General features: G+C 48.7%; 1 protein-coding gene across 7 annotated transcripts in view; it reads right to left on the minus strand.

Moving 5' to 3' along the window:
- LOC144179594 (sodium-coupled monocarboxylate transporter 2-like) overlaps nt 1-23876 on the minus strand; it is a 213792-nt gene that overhangs the window by 126121 nt on the left and 63795 nt on the right. For all 7 annotated transcript variants that reach the window (XM_077708012.1, XM_077708010.1, XM_077708007.1 and 4 more), the window contains 3 exons: nt 10637-10705; nt 10509-10560; nt 8635-8702 (listed from right to left, as the gene is read on the minus strand). In XM_077708012.1, coding sequence (XP_077564138.1) covers nt 8635-8702; nt 10509-10560; nt 10637-10705 — 189 coding nt within the window. The remainder of the gene's footprint in view (nt 1-8634; nt 8703-10508; nt 10561-10636; nt 10706-23876) is intronic.

A 23876-nucleotide genomic window follows, 5' to 3' on the forward strand; every position in this document is an offset into this window, starting at 1 on the left:
ATTTGGTGCGACTTACGCTCAAAGGTCGGCCTAAACAGCTCTGATCATATTATACAATCGATTTGGCACGATTATGTCACTTTTTGAAAGGAACAGGCGAAACATAGTCTAATTATGCCTAGTAATGCATCATGGCCTTAAGAGAATAATGGTCGCAAATTTAGCCGAGCAGTAGCGCGACGCCAATAGACTATGTTTACACAGCGCAAGGAACGGGGCGGGAAATTCGACAAGGACGGGCGCTGTACTCCAGGCTGTAAGCAACAGCATTGACAATTACGGCTTGGTCAGGTTCTAGAGCCATTGCGGCACATAAGTCGATCGAGTGATGGAGCTTCTTCCCTTCTACCTCAATTCTTCACTCGTGCAATTTAAGGGGAACCTGCACGTACAGAAGATTGCCGCCTGCATCGGATCTCGCCTGGCTCCGCGGCTTAGCGACCTTCTGCTGGCGCAGTACGATGGGAAACTGAAAGAGGAGTTGAGTGCCACCGAATTAACGAAGGTTTTTAGGCACGTCGACAATTGTTTCGTACTTTACGAGTTCGCAGATTGTCTGACGCCTGTGCAAGATGTTGACCACATATTCGGCATTTTCCAGTCGACCTTGCCTGGCTTGGTTTTAAGAAGAGAACTACCAATCGACTCTGAACTTCTTGGATTTAGTTCTGCACCTTCACGCGCATCACGTTTGTTGGCAGTATTCCCCCCGTTCTCAGAAGAGCCCACTGCCATTTTCATGGACTCACTCAAAAGTGGTTAAGCGCGGTATCGCCGAAGGCGCCTTGCGATGTGCCCTACGCAGAAGCTGGCACTACCTTGTATCAGAGAGCTTCAAAGCACAAGATGCGCGGCTCAAAGAGGCGGGCTTCCCCGAACGGTTGGTCGAAAGCCTCGAAGAAGTCTTTCTGAAGGAAATCCGTGAAAGACGGCCCGAGAAAAGCGGCTACAAAAAAAAAAAACAGAAAGGGTCACCGTCATCCCATACTTGCACCAAGTGTCCCACAAACTTATCAAGACTTGGACAAAGGCCGGCGTCACAGTGTTTTTCCTCGCCCAATAAAGTTTCCAAACTCTGCAGAAAATTCAAGAATGACGACCGTAGCTTGGGACGTTGCAAGGTCAAGCTAAAATGCCCCTACACGGAATGCAGTCTCTCCATGGTATACAACGTCCCACTGTCCTGCGATCGCCTACGCGAGCATGCTAATTCGCTGAAGACATTCCAGGAGAGCAACGTCGCTACTCATTGCGGAAAACATGGCTGCTCGCCTAAGCTCGGCCACGCCTCTATTGTGACTAGGTACCCGGAACAGCGCACACGTGAAGTTGCGGACGCGTTGACCATCTACAACATGGACTCGTGTGCAAGCATGCCACCAATACCGCTGCATACAAAAGGGGTAACTTTTTTGGGCGGCGTGGCTGCGGTGGGTGACACAACTGTTTAAGAAGCTTTTAAATGCAGAGCATTTCTTTAACTCACAATGTCACCCGTCCGTTGGCGACCGGCGTCCGCAGCCAGCCAGAACGTGCGCCCCTCCCCCGCTCCTCCTCGCTCCCAACAACAGGTGCGGGAGCGCATGCGCGTGCTCCGGCGCTGAAAGAGGCGTTGCAGCAGCAGGTGCTACCTCCTCTCCCTCTACTGCGCGCGCTAAGGCAGCGGCGAAGCGTCAGCGTCGAGCGGCCGATCCCGAGCGTCGAGAACGAGAGGCCGCCGCCAGTCGTCAGCGTCGAGCTGCGGATCCATCGAATCGAGAGCGAGACACGGCTTCGAAACGTCAGCGGCGAGCGGCGGACCCCGCGTTACGAGAACGAGATGCCGCGGTCGGCATTGTTGACGTAGTCCACGACGTACGCCGCGCACGCGTAGTGGTCGAGGATGATCTGCAGGTCCATGTTGGAGTCAAAAACCCTTCCGATCCACGGGTTGAACGCGTTCAAGCGCTTCTCGGCGGGGGTCCTCGCGTGAAGCACGCACGGACGCGACGCGCCAGCCCGCAGAATCTCCGAGTACTCCTCCCCGGACTGCACGTCGAAGGCGCGCAGGAACTCGTCCAAGCTCGCAAACTCTCCGTGCTCCAACGCCTCGTGCATTTCGTCGTACTTGGCCTTCAAGCGCCGTCGACGCACCCGTACGACAACAACAACTACAACTACCACCGCCAACTACCACAACCTACGCCACGTGACCACCCCCAATGCTCTGCATTTACTCGTGTCCCTCGCGCGGGGGCATGCGATGGAGGTTTTTTTTTTGTAACCTTTGTGCAGCTTTCTTGTTTTGCTTGTGCTCTTGCTTTTTCATATATATATCCCTGTTTCAATAAAATTTACCTGTCCCAGCGCCCGCCCTTGTCGCCTGTCTTGTCCCGTCCATTGCGCTGTTTTAATCATGGATGCTTACAGACTCGCCCAGCTTCGCACTCTTGTCCATTAGACTACAATCACAATGTCAGTGTAATGAATGTGCGGAACATACAATTGATTTGGCGAGATTTTAATGTTAGTTTGGGAAATGGGACGTGAAAGATTGCATTACTGCCATAAGAGAATCATCACCACCATCATCATCACCATCAAAAGTCTATCTATGCCCACTCCAGGGCAATGGCCTCTCCCACGGATCTCTAATTATCCTGGTCCTGAGCTAACGACCAATTTATCCATGCAAACTACTTGATCTCATCTGCCCATCTCACCTTGTGCCGCCCCCTGCCACGCGTACCTTCTCTAGGGTTACACTCTGTAACCTTAATGACCAACGGTTAACTTGCCTTCGCATTACATGCCCTGCCCACACCCATTTGTTCTTAATTTGTACTAATATGTCCTTAACACGCTTTTGTTGCCTGACCCTTTCCACTCCTTGTTGTACCTTAATGTTACACTTTTGATCTTCGATTCTATTGCTCGCCTAGTAGTCCTCAATTTAAGTTGAACCCTTTTAGTCAACCTCCTAGTGTCTGCCCCGTAGGTGAGTACCGGTCAGATGCAGCTGTCATACACTTTCTTCTTCAGGGACAATGGTAGGCTGCCATTCATTATCTAAGAACGCCTGCCGAATGCACTCCACCCCATTCTTATCCTTTTAATTATCTGTCCCTCATGTTTCGGATCCGTCTCAGTACTTGGCCTAAGTAGATATATTCGCTCAACGCTTCCACTGCCTCTCCACCTATCTCAAACCGCTGTGCTCTCCTGAGGTTATTAAGCATTACTGTTCTGCATATTAATTTTCAAGCCCACGATTCTACTCCGCTTGTCCGGTGCTGTAACTATGCTTTGTAATTCGTCCCACGAGTTACTTAGCCAGGCTACGTCATCATCAAATCTGAGGTTACTGAGGTATTTTCCATTAACATTTACGTCCACCTGTTCCCAATCCAATGTTCTAAATAGCTCTTTTAACCATTCTGTGAATAATAATGGAGAGACTGCGTCTCTGTCAGCGCAGATATGCAAGAGAGAAGTCGAGGGACAACGAGGAGAAAAAGGCACGACTATAGCTGACGCCGACAAAAACTGAGACGCAAGGCACGCGGCGCCAAGGTCATTACCTGGGGTACGGCGGCGAGCGCTCGAGTCCAGAGCACGAGCTTGAACCGGACGCGGGACACCCGGAAGCGGCCAGTGAAAGTGGCCAGCAGCAGAAGCGATCCCGTGAAGAACACCGAGGGAGAAGAGAGAGTGGGTGTGTGGAGCGGGACCGGGATGCACCACGGTAGGGCCACCGGACGCGTGCCGTGCCCCATGAGGTCTTCCACAACCACACCCTCAAGCACTTCTCCGCAAGGAAGTCGTCTCTTCGTGTATCGGGGAAACACCGCGACGTCCCAAGAGAGCTACGTTCGCTACTCATCAACGGGAGCTGGGAGCGCGCTCATCCACTGCGCCCACGACACATCACCTGGACATTTCGGCACCGCATCACCGCGACTGCGCCTCTGGTACATGAGGTAGGACGACGCCGTTCGAAAAGCAAACACCTACTGTGGACTTTTTGTTAGCCGACTTTGGGCCTTTCTGGCATATTTGAGAGAGAGATGACTTCCTTTCAGGATTGAGACATTTATCCGTGTGTTTGAACTTTTACCGTTTTCTCAGCAGCGTTTCCGACGTTATTTTCCTATTGGTAGTTCAGTATTTTAGCGAGTTTCATATATCATTGTGGGTTTCGAGTATTATACGACGTCTGGTTCACAGTTTCTTGTATTTATTACTGTCCACGAACCTGAATATCCCCTTGTCTGACGCCCTTCGTGATAGGTATTTCATTGATCACCTTATGGAGGACGATGGTAGCGGTGGACCCATTGTATATATTTTCCAGTATTCTCGCGTAATGTTAGTCTAGACGCTGATTTCGCAATGCCTGAATGACTGCCGAGGATTCGACCGAGTAAAATGCTTTCTCATAATCTATGAAGCGGTCCCTAGGGGTCGAGTATATACGGGCTGAGTATATACTCCGCGCACTTTTCTATCACCTGATTGATCGTGTGTATATGGTCCATTGTGGAAGAGCCTTTACGAAACTCTGCTTGTTCATTAGGTTGACTGAAATATAAGATGGCAGAAATTCTTTTAGCGATTACCATGGGAAGCCCCTTGTAGACGACTGACAGTAAGCTGATCGGCCTGTAATTTTTCAACTCCTTGATGTCACCTGTCTTATGGATTAGGATGATGTTTGCGTTCTTCCAAGATTCCGGTACACTCGCTGTGATTATGCATTGCGTGTGCAGATGTGGCAGTTTTTCTAGTACGATTTGCCCGCCATCCTTCAAGAGGTCCGCTGTTATCTGATCCTCACCAGGTGCTTTGCCCCCTTTCATTTCTTTCAAAGCCTTCCTTACTTCTTCGGTCGTTACTGGTGGGATGTCTATCTCCTCTGAGCTACTGTCTCGTTCGGCATTATCCTGGATGTCCCGGCTACTGTACAGATCCCTGTAGAACTCCTCGGCCACTGTGCCTATTTTGTCCCTATTTGTGATGACATTGCCTTGCTTATCTTTAAGTGCATACATCTGATTTTTCCCCACGCCAAGACGCCTCTTCACTACTTTCAGGCCGCTTCCGTTCTTTACAGCATGCTCAATCCTCTCCATATTACACTACCGTATGTCAGCTGTCTTACGCTTATTAACTTCGAAAGCACCGCTAGTTCTATTCTGCCAGCTGCGGTAGAGATTGTCATGGTTTGCCGTTTCCTAATTAGATCTTTCGTCTCCTGTGAAAGTTTGCCAGTATCCTGTATAGCGATCGTGCCTCCGACTTTTACTGTAGACCCTGTGATAATGCGATAATGCGTTCAACATTGTCCCTTCCTTTCTGTGCCGTAAACTCGGCTTCCTCAGCTAGATCTAAGTATCGGTTAGGCAGCGCGACCCTTGATTCGCCAACTTTCCGTCTTACTGTCAGCTCTTTGGTCGGCTTCTTTTGTACTAGCTTGTTGCGGTCCCCCTATAGCTTGTATCCCAATTCGAGATGTTCACATACGGTGGCCTGTACACCTCACCCTTCCGAGCACCTCTACATCCTGCGTGACGTCAAAGATGTCATGCATCCTTGGTGTCACGCAGGATGTCGAGGTTATCCAAGGTTATTGCATAGTATGAAGTCTATTTTATTTCTATGCTCCCCATTCGGGCTCCTCCCAGTCCACTTCCGGTTCTCCCGTTTGCAGAAGAAAGTATTCACGATGCGTAGATTATTCCTTTCTGCGAACTCGACTAGTAGGTCCCCTTTGTTATTTGTCCAACCCAGACCACAGTGCCCAACTGCCCTGTTTCCAGCCTGCTTCTTGCCTACTTTAGCATTGAAGTCTCTCATAACAACGGGATAGAATAATAGAAGTTTGCTGGGATAAATTGGTCACAGTTGGGAGAGTACCGGGGTAATTGAAGAATAATGGGAGAATACTTTGCCCTGAAGTGGGCGTAGATAGACTGGTGATGATAATGACGATGAAAATAACGGGCTACTGTGTTTTTAATTTAGCCATTGCTGATTCCACATCTTTATAGACGCGTTCAACTACTGGTCGCAGTGGCTGGATGCAAGCGCCTAGACGAGTACCACCTTGAGTTTTTACCTCTTTTTTAGCACAATTACAAGACCGGCTGCCCTTTCGTTAATTCTATAGTATTCGTCTATGTTGCCACTTATGATTTTACTTACTATAAATCCCACTCCCTGTTCTCTTCTGTCCACTACACTGCGGTAACATAGAACGTGTGCATTTTTCGGCCTTTTAAAGGCTTCACCTGTCCTCCTAACCTCGGTAAGCCCTATTGCACCACATTTAATGCCCTATAATTCCTCGAACAACACCTCTAGACTCGCCTCGGTAGATAAATTTCTCGTGCTGTTGCCAGGTACAGACTCCAATAGCGATCCGTCCGGATCCAGGGATTCTTAGCACCCTCTGTGGCATCACAGGTCTGACCGCCGCCGTGGTCAGTTGCTTCGCTGCCACGGGAGACCGAGGGCCGAGGGTTAATTGGCGCAATCACGGGAGGTTGTGACCATTACTACACCAGGGTGGCTAATGCTGCACTGGTGAGGGAGAGCGTTACCAGCAATGGTCGCCGGGTTCACGCCGCCTAATTCTGCTATTGCATCACCCCGCGGATTTTTTAAAACTGAGGTGGGAATTGCGCGGCACCGAGATTCGAACCAGCGTGCTTCTGCACACGAGGCGGATGCTCTACCTCTGCGCCTCCGCTGTCCACCCATAAGAAAATAATGGTCACAAATTTAGCCATACTGTAGCGCACCGGCAACGACCACAATCACGATGTCAGTGTAATAAAAATTCGGGAAGCCGGACCAAACTTGATTTGAGGTGTCAACTTGGGATGCTATTTCTGCTTTCTGCTTCAAAACAGCTCCCGATGGCTTCTTTAGCTTTTCCAGTCATGGGCTCGAAAAATGTACTCAGAGTCATTTCAAAGGCGGCAGCCGTGGTGGCTGAGTGGCTAAAGCGTTCTTCTTGCTGCTGAGCATGACGACGCGGTTCGACTCCGGCAGCGGTCCAGGCGTTTTCGACGGAGGCACGAACCTAAAATGCCCGTGTTGTGAGACTCCGGCGAATTCGCTCGGTATGAACATTATTCCTAGCCCTCAAGTACGACGCGCCTCATAGCTAAGGTGTAGCGTCACCTAGCGAAGAACCAGTTTGAAAAGGAAAGGACGCTGTCCGCGGATCTCGTCATCTGCCCTTCTCCGGCCACCTTTCTTCGCCAGCATGAAAATGTTTCCTTTTGAGTTTTGTTTCTGAGGAAGGAATAATGAACAAATGTAGTAAGTGGTATTTTTCACTTCCAAATGCACCCGATTTCCCGAATCCCTTTGGACCTATGGAGCACGAATACTTTTCAGAGTGCTTCGTGCAACGTGGTCTGATCAGGAGGAAATTGATGGGCTGCAGCGGCGATTACTCTAGTGGCTTTCACAGCACTTGTAAAGTGAGCGCTCTAAAATTAAACACACCCACAGCAAACAATAATAGGCAATAATTGCAGGGCGCAAACTTAGCTTTCAGGCGTCGGACGCCTTATTGTATAAACCTTTTTAACTTCTTCGTCCTGGGAGCAACCATTTTATCAGTGGGCTGTGCTAGCGGATCTGTGATTGGCCCAGTCAACAGGATGATCCTACTCCGCATGCACAACACAGCCCAGAGCATGGCCTTATCGTATTAAAGAATAATGGATGAAATGGTCTATACCCGGCGATGAGCGCGCAATAATCAGACCTATAGCAAGAGCGAGTGCGTGCTACGGAGTATTACGACCTAAAGATGGCATAATCGTGCACCAGAGAGGCTCCCGCGCGCGTGAGACCTTTCCACTCCTGCTTGAACGAAATCCTCTCAGGCATCGCCTAACTATGCCGGGCCTGCCATAGCCTGCCGCGAGGTATCGCTACGGCATTTTTCTCTTCTACCAATTTTTTTTGTATATATACCGGTCAAAACTGCCGACGACACAGGCTTTTCTGCGACGCTAGGGCATACCAAGTAATAGCAAGTAACCATAATCTCGGTTCAACAGCTGAAGTTGGCCTCAGAAGAAAAAAAAAGGCGCTGCGATGTTGAGTTTCTATTCCTTCTGATATAATTAATGTAGTCCCGCAACGCGGCAAAATTCTGCCTTCCCAATTATTACTACTGCGCGCGTCTCTTTTGTCAGGCGCACTCATGCATCGTCTTCACCGGCTAGGCATAACAGTGGCATGTTCGAGTGAAATGTGAAGTGAATTGTGTGAATTGTGACACAGATTTTGAGCGTAGTTTGCAATACAGTGAATAATTATGAATTGCTTGACACACTCTTCCCGCGGTGATATAGTTAGTTATCAGTGGGCACAAGGAGCCAAGATGCCAATTTCTAACTGCAAAATTTTAGTAATGCTAAAAAACGTGAGATTCCGTGTGAGAAACCTTATTGTCTAAACCATTACTTTTTGCAACCAAAAATTGCGTAATTATCGTCCGAGCGAATCATATGTAAGCTCAATTCCTCAATAACCACAAGAGTATTTCCAACTCAGCAAGTTTGCCACTTGATTATACACTTTTACAGACTAGATCCACATAGAACGACGTGGTTATTTCATGGTACTCACAATTGTCGTGTAGAAGGCGCAAACCGCCCCGTTGACGAGTATGGACACCCACACCGGAAGGCCCGTCACTGCGAGAAACACATCACAGAAGATTCGTCCCCTTATAACCCTTTCTCGAGGCATTGCACTCGAAAATCTTCGAATCTCGATAACCGAAGATGTATGCGGAACGGTACTGTATAACTTCACCCCTGTGACCCGCCGCGGTGGCTCAGTGGCTAAGGCGTTGCGCTGCTGAGCACGAGGTCGCGGGTTCGATTCCCGGCCGCGGCGGCCGCTTTTCTGATGGAGGCGAAAAGCAAAAACGCCCGTGTGTACGAGATTTCGGCGCACGTTAAAGATCCCCAGGTGGTCAAAATTAATCCGGAGCCCTCCACTACGGCGCGCCTCATCGCCTGCGTTGCGTCGGCGCGTTAAACCCCACAATCAATCAACTTGACCCCTGTGTTTAGATGCACAGCTGATTTCAGGGCGGCAGCCTGCAAGCACGCCCTCAGGCCCAGAAAGATACGATCGCACATATATCCATCACTAGGAACGAAAAAGAGACGCCGAACAGTCCAAACAAAGCGTACTGACGTTTCGGCTTCCAGCACGGAAGCCTTGTTCACAATAAATGCATCACCAGAAGTGGGTCGTTTAAGTGGGCTTGAATAATCGCTGCAAAGAGCGTGCGTAGATCGGGTTTAGATTTCCGTCGTTACGATTCACTGTGTTAGATGTGGTCTGAATGATTAGTGATTCAAGATGTAGCCGTGATGCTGTCACTTTTTCTGTTGCGACGATTCTTGCATTGTCCCAATCAATCTGGTGGTCATTCACGACGGCTTGTTCTGCTAAAGCATTGTTGCGGACGCTATTATTCTTTACGTCACGTGCTGCTGCTGCAGACGGTTCTTATAATTTCTGATTCCCCGATATACACGCCGCTGCAGTCTGCACAAGGTATCTCGTATACCACACCGGGGAAGCGCTCCTTGGGCAAGCGGTCCTTGACTCTCACGAGCTCATGGCGCATCTTTTTTTGGCTGGAACGGGGGCCACCTGCACGCCATATTCCCGTAGGACACGTTGCCGTAGATTCCCGTAGGACCAGGTTGCGCTCAGTCGCTGCTATTCCGAAATATACTCAGGAGATTGTAAGCTATGCGCGGGTGGGGCGGACCTCTACCACATGTTATGATCGTGCCCTGCAAGACCGAATCAAAATGCTGCAGCAAATGCTAGGAGTAACTCGTTTACTGTAACGAACATGGAGCAATGGGAGACCGCGTTGCTCAGCCCCGACCCGGAAGTGCAACTTCGGGTCGTCCGGATGGCCGAGGCCGCCGCCAGAGTCCAAGGGCTTCTGACTGACGACTGAGGAAGAAGGGAGGAAGGCGAGTGGAAGACACCACCTTCTCATTCGTCCCTTTCCTTTTTAATCCCATCACGGGCCACAATAAAACTTTCTACTACTACTTACTCTACTATACTACTAATACTACTACTACTACTACGACTACTACTACTACTATACTACTACTACTACTACTACTACTACTACTACTACTACTACTACTACTACTATTACTACTACTACAGCACTATCAGAATCTTGTGGAGCTTGAATGTCTAGTTGTGGAACTTAAAAAAAAAAACGTTCCGAACAAACAAGCATCGTGCAAGCAAAAAATATGATACCACGAATCCGTTCTCGTATGCGCATTTATTAGGAAGTCGCTTTTTGGTGTTTCCAACCCAAAAAGCTTCAAATACCTTTTGTGGGCGCTGTATATATCCAATAGAGTATGCTGTCGCCCTTAGGCAGCATAGCAGAAGCAGTGTAAGCCGCAACAACGCAAAATTTAATGATTGGTGGAACAGGCACTTACCTGAACCAAGGGCCAGTGACGGACCGTAGAGCACGACGCCCATGTAGAAACACTGCAACAGTAAGTGGTAGTTAGCTAATTCTGGTTCCCAAGTAAAAAAAAAAACTAGAGCATTGTTCAATATTTACATTTCGCAGCACGGTCGTGGCGCAGATGACCTTTCGAAGAGCCACAGATTTGAATCTTTTTTCCAGGTACTGCAGAAAAGGAACCGGACATCACAAAGGAGCAGCAAAAACGGCGCTCAGATTGTGTGGAGCGAATGGTCCAACAACAAAAAAAAAATAGCGGGTTAGGAAATTACAATGATGGAAAGCATGCAAGCCTTTCTAAGTCCCGTGGATTCCTTAAATGGCAAAATATGGATTGTTAATTACACCTCCGATCATTAGCGCACCCAGAGTTTTTATCTGAGGGAGGCATTGAAATCTTCAAAACAAATATAAAATATATTATTATAGGTGAAAATATAAAAGAATAGTATAAACACAAATGTTAGTAAATTAATATAAATAGGCATACGTAAATATGAAGAATTAAAATATATAGAGAATATAAAAGAGTAGTCTTAGCATTCTTCTTATTTTTCACACGAAAAAATCGTGCCTCAAAGCATCCGCCATGACATACAAAATTCGCCTGCGGCAGGAGTGTACGCAATAATGGACACACCTTTACATAACAACAACAAAAATGAAAACGGAAACCTTTTTCCCATTGCCCCAAGCCTCGGACACGAGTTCTAAATACAGAATGGGAGACAAGGGATGGCGGGAGGTCAGTGTGGAAAGGAAATACAACTGGAGCATTCCTGAATGCCTTCTGTTCTGATGAGGTCAAGCAAAGCGCGTGCGGTCTCCTCGCGATTCTAAGTTTTTGCAAAAATTCAGAAAGAAAAGGAAAGAATTTGCAGTACAGTTGAATATTATTTGCTGCCACACCCGGTACAAGAAAAAGCTGTTCACCTGTCTACAAATTGTAATGTATGCTTTGCACGGCGAAGCCAGTTTTGTTGAACAAGGAGAGAGCCGAAACTTTAAATACCTGTGAATGGGAAAGTTTACTGAAATTCGATCCTCCTGCCAGTGAACGCTATCTGTTAGTACGCGTTGGCACAATTTTCGCCGAGTAGTCAAGTTAATCTCTATTTCGGGCAGCCTGTTCTGCACGACACCATGGTTATCAGTATAAACTGGTTTTCCTAAATGCGCACGCAACGCTGCCGGTTTCATCGCTGGGGTGTTGTAAACACAGGCTATGTATACAAAGAAAACCCAACCTTTTTATATAACGAGACAGGGAGGGTTATATCAGCTTGTACAGTGCTTAACATAAAAAACAGCTGTTTTAGCTTTCAGACAAAATGAATTAAATTTGATTTGATGCTATAATATTCGATTTGTGGTCAGAAGAGAAGCTCGACCACACTGAGCTCGACCCAAAGGCAATTTTAGCGTGCATTTTTTTGGGTGGACGAACTCTTTAAATCTTGATCTTGACAGCAGTTGCGCACGAAAGGGACTCCGTCCCTTCTTTCTGTGCTGTTGCTGTTCGCTGGGCGTAGAGAACGTCTAAGTACCAACTAGCCCACCAGCCCACACTCGTCAAATCTAATCAAAGTCAACCGAAACGAATTGCACGCTTATTCCACAGTAGCCTGTGCATACCAGCTATCCGAGATGCATTTAACAACGCTGGTGGCACATGCGCCACCTAGCAACGCCAGCGTCTACAGCAGTGCCTCACCCATTTATCCACAGATATCCCATTACAGGGAGGCCGTGTCTGTTTCATCCGCATGTGCTACCGTGATTGGTTCGTGTCGGATACATTTCATCGCTAGTTTTCTGCATGCAGAAACCTGTCTCAAAGCAAAAAGCGGACACGATTGACGATCAACTCGAATCCCATCCAACTTCATCTCAGCCCAGTACTACTTCATTCCCCTACAGGTAGAGTAAGACGCAGAAACCGCGGCGTCCAAGGGAACACGCGAACCACAGGCGTCAGGATCAAACGTTTTGCTTACGCAAACAACGCGCCCACGATCCGGCACGCGATATTGGATGGCAGGCATGGCTTGCCGGGACAGCGATATTTGTGCAAGCTCTGCTGGCCCTACGTCAACGCGAATGTCAGGAGGGTTGCACACGTGTGGAAGACCTAACCCTGTGCACTGGACTGAGATACGTGAATTAAAGAGGCGTTGAACTTGCCGCGTTATGAATTACTCTACGCTAGCAAGCTCTATGCTGCCAGCAATACGGGAACATTTGTTGGCGCCCGATTCCGGCAATAAGAAAAGTTTGTGTAGCACACCGGATAGAGTGCCCGCTTCAGCGCAGCAAGCTAATGTCTGATGTTCTAAACAGGTCAAGGGAACCTAATTCTTTTTTTAAACTGTCACCTTGTGCTCAGTCCTCCCCTAGGACCATGTGTTTTACTAGACGCCGTGTAGCCGCGTACCGCGAAAGTGCCCTGTTAACGTCTTAAAGGAGCCATGAAGAGAAAACACAAGTTTGGTTCATTGAAAAGATTGTCTCGTTAGAATCATACTGACACCACTTTTAACGTAAACTTCGCTCAAATAAGCTACATAATTAGGAAAAACGGGAATGGTCATGCAACCCACCAGCTCATTTCCCGCAACAGAACTTATGATGTCACATGAGCTAAGCTCCGCGATTGGCGGAGGCTGGCAGAAGCAGACGCAAATTAGGTAGAGCTTACAAACTAGACGAACGAGCGATTTGCGCTTAAATTTAGGGCACATTCTTTACAAAGCTATAAGAATGATGGGACAAACAGTGGAAGTTACGAAAGCACATGTAAACATAGAAGTACTGATGCGTTCTGCTGTTCGTACTGCGCACAGCATGCTTGGTTTAGCTGCACAGCACTACGGGGCTTGCGGATGTCTCAGACGACACTGGCCGATTGACGCAAGCAACGGTGTCTTATGTGACCCCATTTGTCGAGCGAGCACTGTTTCAGGGAACGAATATTTTCTCCCAGAACAAAAACAAGCCAGGTTTAAATGCGGGCAAAAACAAACCAAACGCTTGCCACGGTATGGTGGCGCCATCTAGGTTACGGAACGTAAAGAAACGCGGGAACAAACCAACACCGCTGTACAGGGTGGAGACAACCTTTGAACGGTCCCGTGCCGCCGCAATTGGGCCAACGGGCTCAACGCGTTATTATTTTCGTTTCCCACGAGACCTAGGAACGCGAAACAGACAATATGATTCAAACTTCTTCAGTAAACCGCGTTGCGGCGATAATTTTAGCGCGGTTTTGACACAATGACTTGCTTCGGCGGCGAGCGAGCAACCGAAAATGGCGGCGCCAGCGTATACGTGTCTCTACCCTGTACGGCGGATGCGTGAATGAAGGTACTCTAGGCTGCAGAGCGGTCGGTTCCTGTGATGTCATTTGGGACCACGAAAACGCACGATTGAGCGGGAAAATCAAAATTTTAACCTAAATTGTTTAATTTCTCAGTTAATAAAGCACCGTTTGTATCCGGACAAGCGCTGGGGGCACTATAAAACACGAAATCTTTCGAATAAAACCAACTTGCATTTTCTCTTCATGGCTCCTTTAAGGGCGTCCGAATGGTACCGCCGCATCATAGACTTTTCGACAGTACAATTTGTTGCATTAGAATTGGCAGCATTGAAACATGGTTGGCGCAGTTTAATTTAAATACGCGTTTTCGCTTTTTGAACTGTCAGGGATACGTCACCTACTCTAAAGATGCTACAAACAGCAGGGCAATTGTAACACTCCCCACGTCCCGGTCACTCCTCCCCCAATAGCACACCAGCTCATCACTCATCGCTCATCATCAGTCCAAATATTCCCATGAAAACAAAGCGAACATCGTACCTTCATGCTGAACAAGTAAAGCCCCCCCCCCCCTTCGCCCCCCACTACCGCTTCTGTGAAATGCACTCGCTGTGGTTGCATTGGCGATGGCGTCCCAGTAACGAGCTCCCTAGTCTTCGTCATGCAGTGGTAGCGTGGTGGATGAGTGGCCATCAAACTTTACAGCTTTGGTGCTGGCGACAAAAAATCCAAGGCAAAACTGAAATGGCTCACTGCCTTTCGAGGGGTGAACGCCGACGATATAGAAACAATACCCGAGGTCACAGCATGACTGTGAATAGCGGCGCTCCTAATTGAAGCCCGAGGCGGTCTGGCATCGGTCACAGCAAGCAATGCATTTATACGCCTCGAGCGCTGCCTGTAGGAGCGCCACTGAAATCCCCCTAGCACTCTGCCATAAACTCGAGCGTACGACGTCTAAAAGTATCGGACAGCTTCTCATATTATAGTACAGCGCGTACTTGTTACACAGGCGTCCCATTCATTCAATGTCTTTTCTATTCGCCCCGGCAAAACCCTGTAACTCCCTCGAACGAGGCGACGGTAACTCCATCCACTCGCCGGCTCGCTGGCAAGGGAAAAAGCAATAAAACCTCCGCCGCTGCGTTCGTTGAAGTTTCGACCGTATTCTAGAAGGTGGGCGTAGCTTTTCTAGTGCTGAGGCCCGCTGATGATCCTAGAAGGAAAAAAGAGAGAAGTTGTGCACTCCACGTCGATGCGCACGTTGTGTTTTGTTCTTTCTCTCTCCGCGCTGGTGCGGTAAGAAAATAGAATCCGTGGGGAGACGAATGAGTTACGTTTGGACGTCGTGATGTGACAACGGCTTCTGCCCGTGTGTGCACCACCATCGGCGACCCGCGCCCTGGGGTATTCCAACGTACTCCCGGGCCTCGAATCACCCTGATCGTCTGGGACGGCCTGGCGTACGACGAAGTCACGCTTCACAGGTACCCGAATCGCGTCCGACAACGGTGTATCATCCGGCCCGGTCGGTGAATATCGTGGGACTTTCTCTCATGTGCATCGAACTTTCTTGCTCTTAGTTAACTTTTCTACCTCGTAATATTCATGGTCACAGCTCCTTCTTGTATATTTTGTATTGGAACCGTCTCCCGCATTTGTTTTCGATCTACGTTGCCTCTCGTTACCGTTGCATGTCCTCGTGCTTGTACAGTGTTTTGCCTGTTTAAAAATAAATCTTTCTGTTGTCGATTCGTTCAAGGCTCTAACTCATTCTTACCGATCGGGTCGGCGAAAGCCGTACGTGAGACGCAGCAAAAAACTGAGCTGAATTGAATTGACTTTCAAGTGGAAATTTGAGCGCAAAAAATTCGACAAAGGCACAGAAAGACCAGACGGGACTAGCGCTCACTTACAACTGTGTTTATTTTGCCGAAAGCATCGAAGTATAAGAGTCGACGTAGCCCATTATCACGTTTTTAAAAGATCCAAAAAAGCTTGCTCTTTGCCACGCAAACATGCCGAAGTGTCGCTAACACACTTGTCATCCATTTTTCTGATATGATAAGCCTCCATTAATTCTCGCGCTGTCTTATCACGGCTTCTGCCTACAATCTTAATCTCCTGAAATAATGGGGTGCATTTTCTGCCACTACACTCGCTACAGTGGGTAGGCAAGTGTGCCCCCTTTGCGTTTACCTTTGCGTTTGTTAGTGAAAGATAATGTTCCTTTGCACGGTAATTTCCGCATCTTCCCGTCTGACCGATGTACTCTTTGCCGCATGTCAGAGGAATGCGGTAGACCACTCCAACTGCACAGTCCACGTAATGATTAGCATGCCGCTTTTGGCAAGCCTGTTTCTTGTCGCCTCGGGCGCAAGTTCGTGGACATAGCTGCGCAAGCTTTTTTTGGGCAGAAACCACAACGAGTACGTTGTGCCGGGTGGCGACTTTTTTCAAATATGAGCCACCTTTTTGATATACGGCACCACGGCCGCCATTTTTTCCTTCGTCATTGGCTCGGTTTTGCGGTCAGTTCTGCCCTTAAGCTTCCGGAGGAGGGTTTCAACAACTGCGACTACTACCGTGCAAGGGAATCCACCTTTTTCAAGCGGAGTAACCTGTACTCTGAAGCTTTTGTCTGCGGAATGGATGCAAGATTTCAGGAGGGATGACTGTAAGCATGACGCCACTTTTGCCCTCTTGCTGGTCTTTGAATGAGCTGAATCATAAGGTAAAAACTCTTTTCGTGCTCTAGGCTGGTAAGACCAGCAGACATGGTTGTGCGAGAAGGTGATATTAATATCTAAAAACTGTAAGTGATCTTTGTTAGAAAGTTCGTGGGTAATGATGATGATGATGATGATGATGGTTGGATGTTTATGGCGCAAGGCCAACTAGGGCAAAGAGCGCCAAAACAATAGTCATATGAGGGTGAGACCTTAACCACTATGTAAAGTCAGCAAAAACAAAAATAAAATCAGAAAACGGCAATGGGCATGGCTGGTGTATAGGGCCAGATTTCATTATGCATGATAGGAAATGAGGTTTAAAAACTTGACTTCTGACAAATACTCAAACACACGTTTCACTGAAACAATGGCATCGTCACCTAGAAAAAACAATGGATGTAGGGGAATATGTTGTCTGTAGAGTTCTCTGAAGTGTTTGTGTCGTGTTGTGTGAAGTGCCTTGCATGTTATTAGTATGTGCACTACGGATAGGGCCTCTCCGCACCTGCTGCACTGGGGTCTAGGAGATCCCGTCAGCAGATACGAGTGAGTTGCATGCGTGTGCCCTATCCGTAGCCTACCCAAGGCGACTTCCGAGTGTCTGTTGTGTGAGTCAGATATGTACCGTCCCAAGTGTGGCTTTATTACATGTAGTTTGTTGTCTGTCTGTTCGTCCCAGTGTGTTTGCCATGTTCTTCGCAGGTGTTGTCTTATGTGTGGCTTGAGGTCTGTGTAGGGTACTGTTGCTATGTCCGGTGTATTTGTATGTGCAGCAGCAGCGGCCATCTGGTCAGCGGTCTCATTTCCCGCAATCCCAGAGTGGCCTGGAACCCAACACATGATCACCTCGAGATTTAATGCATACGCGGACATAATGGTTTTATAGACTACATTAAGAACATGGTTTTTAGAAGACTTGTTGGATGACAATGCATGTACAACACTCAGTGAATCTGTGAAAATGATAGACTTGGGTATTTCATGTTGCACTATGTGATTTAAAACAAGCAAAACGCCATGGGCTTCTGCCGTAAAAATGCTGGTCTTCGAGTTCAAGGTCTTAGAGACTCTAAAATCGGGTCCGTGCGCCGCACAGGACACAGTAAGGGCAGTTTTTGATGCGTCACTGTAAAACTCTGCACATTCATACTTGAACTGCAGGGACAAGAAGTGCTGCAAAATAGCAGTTTGTGGTACCCTGGTTTTATCAATTTTCACGAAGGACAAGTCACAACACACAGGTTGAAGCTCCCAGGGTGGTAAGACGTCAGTAAAAGAAGATGTGTGAATGTCTAAAAAGGAGATGTCGAAATTTGAAGCTTCCTGTCTCACTCTAAGTGAGAACGGCAAAGGAACAGACGGGCGATTTACAAACAGTGGCGATGTGGATGTATCATTAAAAACACGTTTAAAAGGATGGTCCTTCAAAGACGAAATTTTAAAAGCGTAGAGAAAGTCCACATACGTCCGTTGGTACTCAAGGCACCACTTATTACATTCAACATATAGACTCTGGGCCGGGCTAGTGCGGAACGCACCCGACGCAAGGCGCAGACCCAAGTGCAGTACTGGATCAAGACTTTTTAGCGTTGTTTTCGATGCCGACCCATACACGACACTGCCGTAGTCTAATCGAGACCCGACTAACGCGGTGAAGACCCGGAGAAGCAGTTCTTTGTCTGCACCATAGGATTGGTGGGAGAGGACCTTGAGAATGTTTAGTGTTTTGAGGCATTTATGTTTAAGTGTTTTGACGTGAGGTATGAACGTGAGCTTGTTATCAAATATGACACCTAAAAACTTGTGCTCCCGTTTAACAGGAATAGGTGCACGGTTAAGCGTAATCTCAGGGTCGGCGTTAATCCCGCGCTTGCGGGAAAATACAACACAAGTACTCTTGGCCGGGTTCAGTTTAAACCCGTTAAGGTCCGCCCAGCCAGCTAGTTTCTTAACACCGAGTTGTACTTGACGTTCGCATATTGACAGGTTACAGGATTTAAAAGATATTTGCACATCGTCTACATAGATTGAACAGGAAATGGTCGGCGGCAATGACTTTCGGAGGGAGTTCATCTTAACTATAAACAAGGTGCAGCTTAGAACTCCACCTTGCGGCACACCATTTTCCTGCAAATATACAGTGGAGAGTGCACCACCAACCCTCACTCGAAAGGTTCGTTCGGCCAAATAACTACAAAGAGTGTTCATCATGTTGCCAGAGACACCAAATGACTTAAGGTCCCTGAGGATGCCGTAGCGCCAGGCTGTATCATAAGCTTTTTCAATATCGAAAAATACAGTAAGGCAGAACTGGTTATGGACAAATGCATCTTTTATGTAGGATTCCAGTGCAAGAAGTTGATCATTGGTAGATCGCCCCACCCTGAAGCCTGCCTGGCAGCCCTCGAGAAGACCATTGTACTCCAGAAAGTACACTAGCCTACGGTTTATCATCTTCTCGAGGAGCTTACACAGGCAGCTTGTGAGGGCGATGGGACGATAACTTGCGGGAGAGGAAGGGTCCTTCCCCTCCTTCAGAAAGGCCACAACTATAGCCTCCTTCCAAGACCTTGGAAGCTGCCCCGAAAGCCATATTCTGTTGTAGAGGTGTAGGAGTGTCTCAAGAGTGTCTGTGTGTAGGTGTTGTATCATGGTGTATGTAATGCTGTCTGCACCTGGAGCTGAGGGCTTACAGGTGGAAAGAGCAACCTTCAGCTCATGAAGTGTGAATTCAGAGTTGTAAGCAGAATTCGACTTGTTCTTGTCTCGTAAGGGCTTCTTTTCTGCATTAGTTTTGTGTTGCATGAAAGTATTAGTGTAGTGTGCTGAGCTGGACACGTGTTGGAAGTGTTGTGCGAGTGTGTTAGCCTGGTCTTCCAGTGTGTCCCCTGTTGTACTAACCAGGGGCAGGCTGTGTGTCTGTTGTCCTTTTAGTTTTCGTATTCGTGTCCAGACTTTGTGAGTGTCGGTGTATGAGTTTATGGAAGTGAGGAAGGCGCGCCAACTCTCCCTTTTTGCCTCACGACGCACTCGCTTCCCCAAAGCCTTTGCCCGTTTAAACGAAATGAGGTTATCTGACGTGGGGTACCGGCGAAGGACACCCCACGCCTTGTTCTGGGCCTCTCGCGCCCGCCTGCAGTCCTCGTTCCACCAGGGCCTCCTTGGGTTGCGGGACGCACTGGAGGCCTGGGGCATGGACTTTTCGGCGGCGTCGACTATGTGCGCCGTGACGAGTTGGGCTGCTTCCTCCACGTGTAGGTGTTTTATGGTTGTGTGGTGTAGTTTAGATGTTTCTGTGAATGTACTCCAGTTTGCTTTTGATTCATTAAACCTTTTATGGGCAGATGGACTGCATGGGCCTTTACCTCTGTATGTTAGGGATGTGGGGAAGTGGTCACTACCATATGGGTCCGTGCCCACGCCCCACTCAAGACATGGAAAGAGAATTGCAGAACCAATAGCCAAGTCGAGATGTGAGTACGTATTATGTCCTAAGTTATGGTAGGTAGGCTGTTTTTTGTTGAAAAGGCATGCTCCTGAAGATGTAAGAAATTTCTCTATCAGGCGACCTCGGGCATCCGTTCTGGAGGAGCCCCAAAGAGAGTTGTGCGCATTAAGGTCGCCTGTTAGTATGTATGGTTCGGGCAGCTGGTCGACCAGCGCCTCGAAATCAGAGCTCGAAAGTGCATGATCAGGAGGAATGTAAATGGAGCACACCGTTACCAACCTATTAAATATTATTGTTCGAATTGCTACAGCCTCGAGGACAGTGTTCAGAGTGACAGGGTGGCAGGCTAAGGATTTCCGGGCGACAATTGCCACACCTCCTGAAGAGTGTGTGCAGCCAACCCTGTCCTTTCTGAATACCATGTATCTATTCAAGAAATTTGTCTGTTTGGAATTGAGGTGAGTCTCTTGGAGACACATGAGACTTGGCTGATTGGCATGCAGGATATCATACACATCATCAAGATTTTTAAGGAGGCCTCTGCAGTTCCATTGAATGATGTTTTCTGTTCCCATTATTTAGGTGTAAGAATGAATGGAGTGTGTGTATGTGTTCATGTGTCGTCTTTCGGGGCTGTTACTCTGGGGTTAGGCTTTTTAGGCCTGTCTGTAGGCTTGGAAGTCGGTGGCCGCTCCTTGCGCTGCGTTGCAGGCAGGAACGGCCCGACATCCATCTCGTCGTCGGATGTCCGAGGGGTGCCCGACGGACCGGGCCCCCCGGACTTGGCCCCCCCTCGGGAGCCCTTCGTTTGAGCCGCCACCGCCGAGGGCGTCCGGGGCACCAGAGGTGGCACGGGCGGTGCGGTGACGGTGGGAGCCGGTGCGGGGCCCGTGGTGTCCATCACCTCGGTACCCTCCAACGGACTGGAGGACGGGGAGACAGAGGCGGGAGCGGCACCGGTCCCGACAGAAGTGGTTTGCACCACAACCGCTGCTGCCTCAGCAAGCGGCGTGGTGCCGGGTTGGGCTGCGTGAGGCAACCCAGCGGGGAGCGGGGGCGGGACAAGGTCAGACTCGCTGAACTGGGTCCCTGTGGAAACCAGACGCCGCTCCGCCCCCCGGCGAGCTGCGTCTGCGTACCTCCCCAGAGGAAAAGAGGCGAACCTCTTTCGCGCCTCTGGGAAGGTGATGTTCTCCGTGACCTTGATGTTAATTATCTTTTTTTCCATTTGGAATTTTTCACACTTGCGGGAGTACGCTGCATGCGGACCGCCGCAGTTCACACAAGTGAGGGTTTCGGATGGACAGTTGTCAGTCGGATGATCGTGCGCCGCGCATTTCGCACACGTCGTTCGGCCACGGCAAGAGGTTGTACCGTGCCCGAACCGCTGGCACTTAAAACAGCGCCGCGGATTCGGGATGTACGGACGGATGGAGCAACGGATGAAACCTGCATTGATGTGTTGTGGAAGAACTGCGCGGTCGAATGTCAAGATAATGTGCTTGGTGGGAATCTCCTTGTCGTCTCTGCGGATAGTGATGCGTCTCACGGCAGTGACGCCCTGATCCTTCAAGCCGGCAAGGAGATCCGCATCCGTTTCGTTCAGGAGATCTGTTTCGGATATCACACCCTGGGAGCTGTTGAGGCTCCGATGGGGTGTGACCCTGATGTCTAGATCAGCCAGTCTAGTCTGAGCTAGAAGCTTCGTGGACTGCTGCTTGTCATTTGTTTCGATGAGGAGTTCACCAGACCTTTGTTTTTTGCACTTATATGATTTTCCTACTATGGCTTCAAGATACTTGGCGATCAAGAAGACTGACTGAGATGCTAGAGGGTGGGTTGGATTGAGCGATTCCATCACAAGAAATCGAGAGAAATTATCCGGTTCAGGAAATGTTAAAGATGGCAATTGGGGAAAAGATACTTCGGTGCGGCCCCTTTTCAGGGACCGATCACGTTTGGGGGGGGGGTTTTGAAAATGCCATAGAGCATAGTATAAAAGCAGGGAGACTGGGGTACTTTCTTCTTTGACCTTACCCTGGTAGCCAAAGAGGTCCCGGAGCTCCCTGCCTGGTAGACAGACAGGGAGCCCATCCGCCGGAGCTTGACCTGGGCTCCGACGGCCACCGTTAGAGGTTTCTACCCTTCACCTTAAAAACACATCACCACGGTTGGATCCAGCTTATGTTTGGGGGCTCGGGGTCCGCGGTATCGCCAGTACCGTCACCAAGATTGCTCAAGGTGCCCCGTGCGGGGAAAGTTCGTGGGTAAAGGATAGGCCTTTGCCCACTCGTCGGAACGTTGACAAAACACTGTCTATTGAAGAGTCCTTCGAAGGCAAATCTTATACTTTTTCAAAACTATAAGAAAATCGTCTATGTACCTAAAAAACTTTAAAACAGCATCTGCGCTCAGGGCTAGTTCCAGGTCCCGATCAATACGTGAGAGGAAAATGTTGCTGAGGATGGGGGCAACGCAAGAGCCAATACAAATGCCTTTGCGCTGAATAGAAAGGCGTTCATTAAAACACACGAACGTAGAGGCAAGTTCGAACTCCAGCAACGTCATAAAGTAGTCCAGGGAAATTCCTGCCCTGTTTTGAAACTCCACCACTCCGTTGTGATCTACGCATTCCCTAACAGCACTAAACAGCTCTTCATGTGGCAAGGAGTAAAATAAATATTCAACATCGACGGATAACGCACTATTGATGGACTGTCCAGACTGCAAAAACTGAATCACTTCAGGGAATCTTTCATGGCGAACGGGTCTTCAATGACTAGTCCCCGCAACTGCTTGAACAAAAACCGGCTAACTTGGTGTTGCCAAGCATCGCATTCCGTGACAATTGCCCTAAATGGCACACTCGGTTTGTGGGTCTTGGCGGAGAAGAAAATTCGAAGACTATTCCATTTGCTGCCGTTGACATCTTTTGCTAGCCTTGTCAAGTTGAGTTTTTTGCAAAGAGCAGTGGCTTCGGCTTTTCGCTTGGTTTGGTTCACTTTCCGCGGAGCGAAGTTCTTCGAAACCGCCTGGAGCGCTTTTTCATTAAAGCTGCCCGAGGGAATAACAACAAAACCGCCTTCTTTGTCGGCTTGCAGCAAACACAACTCATTTTCTTGAAAAAACTTGACGATGTCTTCCGCAGGAGGTTTCTGACGAATAGCAGCTCTCTTTGGGAGTGTCCTTAACAGGCTGTCTGCGCCCTCCAGAAGGCATCTTTCCCTATCTTCCAGCTCGGCTTTATCAGCGATACGTCGGTTCATAGCGAGAAGTTCATGGGCTGGTACGTTCAAAGACCATCAAGAGGGCAACACCGGCGTCATGCTTACAGTCATCCCTCCTGAAATCTTGCATCCATTTCGCAGACAAAAGCTCCAGAGTACAGGTTACTCAGCTTGAAAAAGCCGGATTTCCTTGCACGGTACTAGTCGCAGTTGTTGAAACCCTCCTCCAGAAGCTTAAGGGCAGAACTGACCGCAGAACCGAGCCAGTGACGAAGGAAAAAATGGCGGCCGTGGTGCCGTATATCCACAAGGTGGCTCATAATTTGAAAAAAAGTCGCCACCCGGCACAACGTACTCGTTGTGGTTTCTGCCCCAAAAAAGCTTGCGCAGCTATGTCCACGAACGTGCGCCCGAGGCGACAAGAAACAGGCTTGCCAAAAGCGGCATGCTAATCATTACGTGGACTGTGCAGTTGGAGTGGTCTACCGCATTCCTCTGACATGCGGCAAAGAGTACATCGGTCAGACGGGAAGATGCGGAAATTACCGTGCAAGGGAACATTATCGTTCATCTTAAGCGCAGAAAAAAACAGGGACACAGTAGACGAGGA

Source organism: Haemaphysalis longicornis, unplaced genomic scaffold, assembly GCF_048455015.1.
Source record: "Haemaphysalis longicornis isolate Haplotype H1 unplaced genomic scaffold, Haemaphysalis longicornis Haplotype H1 scaffold_4, whole genome shotgun sequence".
In the NCBI taxonomy this organism is placed as follows: domain Eukaryota; kingdom Metazoa; phylum Arthropoda; class Arachnida; order Ixodida; family Ixodidae; genus Haemaphysalis; species Haemaphysalis longicornis.